This window comes from Trichomycterus rosablanca, chromosome 1 (assembly GCF_030014385.1).
Source record: "Trichomycterus rosablanca isolate fTriRos1 chromosome 1, fTriRos1.hap1, whole genome shotgun sequence".
NCBI classification, from domain to species: Eukaryota; Metazoa; Chordata; class Actinopteri; order Siluriformes; family Trichomycteridae; genus Trichomycterus; species Trichomycterus rosablanca.
In genome coordinates, this window is record NC_085988.1 from 64,723,452 (window position 1) to 64,729,350 (window position 5,899).

The 5,899-nt window shown below is 37.7% G+C and overlaps 1 protein-coding gene across 2 annotated transcripts; it reads right to left on the reverse strand.

The window, feature by feature from the left end:
* Positions 1-12: 12 nt before the first annotated feature.
* On the reverse strand, positions 13-5,121 carry nfyba (nuclear transcription factor Y, beta a). 2 transcript variants are annotated; one of them, XM_062995025.1, is made up of 7 exons: positions 5,053-5,121; positions 2,748-2,841; positions 2,490-2,623; positions 2,212-2,409; positions 2,057-2,126; positions 906-985; positions 13-472 (listed from the first exon to the last, which is right to left on the reverse strand). In XM_062995025.1, exons 2-7 carry the CDS (start codon positions 2,839-2,841, stop codon positions 440-442), a joined length of 609 nt encoding a protein of 202 aa, XP_062851095.1. In that variant the 5' UTR covers positions 5,053-5,121; the 3' UTR covers positions 13-439. The 2 variants fall into 2 exon arrangements, with proteins under 2 accessions (XP_062851095.1, XP_062851086.1); XM_062995016.1 differs by having other exon boundaries at positions 2,057-2,135.
* Between the last annotated feature and the right edge of the window lie 778 nt (positions 5,122-5,899).

Consider the following 5,899-nt stretch of genomic DNA (forward strand, 5'->3'; position numbering starts at 1 on the left):
TCCACACCAGAGTATGTTTTCTTTATGTTTATTCTAAGAATCAACAAAGGACATCTGACATTAATTTATCTTACATGATTCAAGCAAATCAAATAAGGATCCCTTTATTCTCTATGTGTAAATCCACTAGACACCCCTCCCCCAAACCCCAACTTTAAAAACTCCTAACAAATACAATGGACACATATCTCACAAAAACAATCATCTCAGAGCAAGTGCTCTCAGAGTTTAAAATAACATGGGTTACAACAACAAATGACTTACATGAATTAGACAACACTAAGAAATGTACAATTTCAGGCTTTCTGGTGGCAGGGTTTTCTTCCCCTGCTCTTATTTCATGCCATTTACCAAAACCACCTGTAAAACTTCACAAAGTGAAGAGCGTGACCTGTCCACAAACAGATCAAAGGCTGCATGGTCTTAGAGCTGAACCCGGTCATGAGAACTGGATTTGCTGTACACCAGGGATCTGGGGAAGACAAAAGTACATTATTAATACATGCATATATCCTAAAGAGAGATTGTCATAATTTAAAGTAAACAGCTAATGAAAGTAGCATGTCTACATCATTTTTTTTTACTTATATACAGGCAATGACCATGCTATGCAAGTCATGACGAGCACAAAGAAGCTGTCCCAAAGTGCGCCTAATAGGTTCTGCTTTATTGTGGCACCAAAAAATGCAGTAAAAAAAAAAAAGTACAAGGCAGCTGCCTCAGCGTTTAGAAAGACAGCACAGACTAGCATTTACATAAAGAGTAACGATGACATCCCATTAAAATCCACCCACATTTGTGTTCATTTTTACATTTATCTCAACTGACCCAAACAGGTTTGTTATATTGCCATTACTATCATTTATGAAGCCAGCCCTTGTCAGTTCATTTGAATAAGTGCTTACCTGTTGGTATGAGGTCGTGTACACCATGACGTTCTGCTGCTGGCCGTCGGCTGTGATCAATCCAGCAGGTAACTGATTTGCTGCATGATGAAAATGTCAACATTAATCATGGCATGCTAACAGACCAGAGAGTTTACCTTCACTGCCCTGCAGAATCTAAGGTTTTCCGAGCTTCCAACACACCTGATTTTGTACTATTTGACTATAAGTTAGTTGGCTTTATTGCCATATTAGCTACATAGTCTATCTTCATAGCATACTCTTAGTGTATGGCTATTGTCATCTGCAATGTATATATCAGATGTTATCGTGTACAATTCCTAGGATTGTTTCTGGCAGAAGAAAATGTCTTTATTTTTGTGCAAGAAGTGTTTCGTTTGAGTAAGCAATACTTCCATTGTCTTGGATGTGTTAAATTTGGACATTTGTGACCAAAAAAACAAAACATAATAAGATGATCCAACATAAATGTACTACATTCATGTTTGTTGACTACTAGTGCTAAATTATGTAACCTTTTTAACCGTTTCTCCCACATGGCCACCAACATAAATGTCTGCTTTTGGCATACACACTGGTGACTGGTGAACAGCTGTAATGTACCTTGGCATACATTCTAGACTTCTCTGCAACAGCAATTGAAATAATAAACATCATTCTTCCAAAACATGTTTCCTCAATTGATGTTTTTTTATTTACAGTGATGTTGGGGGATGCTGGTGAATGTCCAAAATCTCCCAAAGGTGTTTAGCTGGGTTAGAATCTGATCATTAAACGTTAAAGAATATGTTGTCCCACATGGACAAATTTGGTAGTACCCTTTCATATAAAGAAGAACCCACTTGAAACTAGTTGAAGTAATTTGCATCCATAATTCTTTCTTCCATAGTTAATAAAAATCAGACTTTGCTTTTGATTTTTAATTTAACTGAATATTTTAAATAATACAAAAAAACATGAAGATGGCATGGACAAAAACAATCCATCCTAGCTGCTTAATTGTATTATGCTTCTGTCTGGATACACCTGCTTCTCCACTTATTTTTGCTTCCTTTTTCTCCAGTGTCATCTTGTACACGTTTTAAATAATAAATTAGTTTGCAACATTCAAATCTAATTCCGCTCGTCCAGATGTTTTAGTAGGTACTTACCAAAACTGTCATCTGCAAGTTCCTCGCTCAGGCCTTCTGTCACTGGCACTGCTGTGATGCCCTTCTCCCCCTTCATTGCCTAAAAAACATGACACTTTATCTATTCCATGACACTGTAGTCCAGTATAATGTGTGAACAGGAGTGTGAACCATACCTCTCTAAACTTCTGCAGATAAACCTTGAGAGGCTCCACATACATATCAAAGCCCAGTGTGGACATGGCAAACAAGATGTCCTCGCCGTTGATGGTCTTTCGCTTCTCCTGATGACACCGCTCACTGGCTTCTGATGTGATAAAGCTGATGAACTCACTTACACATTCCTGTACACATTCTTTCGCATCCTTTGCAATCTAGAGGGAAATTAAATATCAATTATGACCTGAACCTATTTACAGCATGCATATGAGGAATAACTGGGAAAAAAACAGACCTTTCCAGTCTGTGGGATGGCATTTTTCATGATACGAGCGACATTTGCAATGGGTAGATAGATGTCCTGCTCTCTGAGATTGTCTTTGCACCCATTGCCATCTTCATGGTCATGCAGACTTTCTTCACCGTCATCTAGACGAAGAGAAGATTCATGTATTTGGTTATAAATATCTGTCTCACACATTATAAGCAGTACATACATTTCGAACACTCAAAGGTTAGATACGAGATTACACATCTGGTTTAAGATCCTCACCCTCTTGAGTTTGTAGGACATAGTGGCCTCCGGTCATATAATCGCCAGTTATGTTTAACTGCGAGGCGTCTGTGGTGGTACCGTCTCCGTCCATCTGAGAGAACAACAGTACCAAATAATATGGTTTGTGCAAATCATTATACAGCATGACCATGATTACATTTTACAGTAAATGACAACTTTGCTGATGTCAGTACCAAGGTTTTTTTTTTTATTTACAAATTTAGTGTTTAAAATTTCATTGGAAGTCCATCTTCCAACATATGCACTTGCAGCCTTGTATCTCTTACTTATGAGTGCCTATTCAGGTATACAAGGCTGTGGGATGTTGAATTTTGTTTACTGATATAGGTGCTTTTCTTAAGACTGTGTCACACTTGACGTTTGATGTTTCACAAATTAACAAATAAAAACAGTTCTTGTTTGCAGTGTTGTTTGTCTGTCCACATAAAAATTCGGGTACCATGACAGAATTAGAAAGGTGTATTTGGTTTGTTTTTGTTGATTTCTTTTTTTCCTTAAATTTCCAGGTTATATTTAAATGCTGCAATGAATGCTGCATTTTAAATAATTAGTAATATTAATGTGTTCTGTATCCAACCACCTTACTGCATTTATTTAAACTTTATTTTAAGTATTTGACTCAAATCTTAAAAATGAAATAGCTATGAAGCATAGAGCATAATTTAGGTGTTAATACAATTAGTAATAAATCCAGCTGTAACAAGAACTCAGACAAGGTAAACACTTTTCATATCAGATCTGTTTTTCTTTGCATTCCTTTATTCTACTATAATCTTGTTCACAGTGTAAGAATGCTGTGTACTTGCATACATTTGAAGTGCTTTAAGAGTACACTGTGTACCAGATTATTGGATGTATTGCAGCATAGGTCTGTACATTGTGTTGCTGAGTCAGTCTCAATCAAATGTTCATTTATGGGTACAGTTGTTGCAACTCAGCAAGCAATAATTTCCAAAAATTTATTTTACAATGAAGATACAGGACAGTTAGATTTGCTTCAGGGTTACTTATTAGCAATGCTAAAGTTGCTATTTGGATTTTTCATCTATCACTTTCAACTGATTTATCCTGGTCAGGGTCGTAGCTGGTTCGGTTCCACCAGGAAACAATGAGCACAAGGCAGTAATATGCCAGACAGCGTGCCAATCTGCTGCAGGATTTCAGCTTTCTCTCAGACATAGCAAATCATGTTTGTGTAGACACCTGATAGCAACTTAGTATGATTTTTAAAAATCATAAATGTCTTTTGTTCAAACCAAACAACTGTAATAAAATGTGTAGTCATTTACATATTTTCTTATTCAAGCAAATTATGCAGCTACTATTTCTAGGCTAAAGATAAAGATTTTCTCTTAAATTCTTCATCTTGTGTTTGGCACTGATTAGAAAGAGGTTGGACAGTAAAGTCTAGTAAGTAATCCAATGACAGAACAATTGCTGGATAACAAAAGCTCCTGTGAGGAAAAAGAAATTGACAAATATACAATAATGACTATATACACGTTGTTTCTAAAGCGTCTGTATGTATTTAAGACTAAGACGTCAGGTCAGAAACGTATAATTACGATTATTTTGATGGCATGTGAATGTAGCATTTGAGTTATATATATAACCCCGTGTTGACCAGAGCGCGCCGCGCGCCCGATTCAACATTGGCGCTAACCGGATTCTAGTCAGACGTGTAAAATATGACATTTTTTCTAATTTCACCATCATTTAAGTCACTATATAAAAAACGAGCAATTTGGTTACATTTAATGTTGCTTGCTTGTAGGCCTAACCGCGTGGAACAACTCTTCCAGAGGTTCGTTATTTGTTCGACCGAGTTAGCATAATAGCTAAACACAGCTAGTAAGAGAAATGGCTTCTTGACTAGCCACCAATTGCTGCTGAGACGCCTTTCAAGAAATATTCTGTTGCAATCTGACATGATTACATACCAGCAGTTACCACAACCTGGAGGTCAGTAACGGTCCTCGGTCGGGCAGAATGTGAAGGCATTTTGAAACGAGTCACTTTCAGTAAGCCAGTAGAAAACACGCTATGTCTGCAGTAAGGTCGCTTAGCTGTCCAACAAAGAAATTCTGCTCAGCACCGAGTTTAGGCCTAGTGCTAATACTGCACTTCTAACGTATCCCAATTAACCATTATTCACTACACTTCCTGCTTTCAATCGCTCATTCACACAGACAACAAGCACAAAAGTCAGCCCTAGACGGACATTTTCATTCGAGCTAACGAGAAATGGGATAGCAATCATTGGCCGGAGCCAGATACAGACCTGCAATGAAGCCCTGGTTGGTTCGCTCTTGCAATCGGCCGTGTGGTTGGACAGAAAATGGCTGCGAAAGGACCAGTCCCAGCGCGGAGTGCTTCTGCATACTGCACCGCCTACTGCTCCCACTAGAGGCCAAAGCGAGGTACAGTCACCGCACACACGCCACACACTACCACTCACTTCCTAGTACAGTTTGTCTCAATTGCTTTGGTGCATTTCTCTGATGCAGAACTGTTAGTTCAACCTCCACAAGATTTAGTCATTTGTGCACATCATAGTAGCAGTTTCTCATTCCTTCCAACAAATTGCAAATGCTTATGTCATGTCAGTCAAAGTGAACTATACTTATGAATGCTGAATAGTCATTCCCTATGAAACTAATAGTCCTCATTTCATTGCTTGAATCATTACATACAAAAATGTTGAACTAGTTGTCAAAATCAGTATGTTGTATGTTCCAATTAAGCTCCTATATGTACTGCAATATTGTTTACAGTTGTGCACAGCTCTACCCAAAGGGTGTTTCTTATGTCTGTTGTAAATAAGTTTGTACTTTGCTTTAGCACAATGCTGTGAACAAATTTGAATTGCAAAGAGTGTCTTGTACTCATTTACCTCACTAAATACAGTAATGTGTAACTTAACTGTAGATTTCAAATTGGTGTGCTAATAGTGTATAGTGCTGTCTTGAGCATTTTCAGGTAGTGTCACCATGATCTGACTTTTTTGCATTGGAAAACACTAACAGAGTGAACTGTCATAATGAAAACATGACAAAGCCATTTGACTATCTTGTTCATAAACAATGGTGTCAGGACTTTTTATTTTGATGACACTGACACTTTCATTG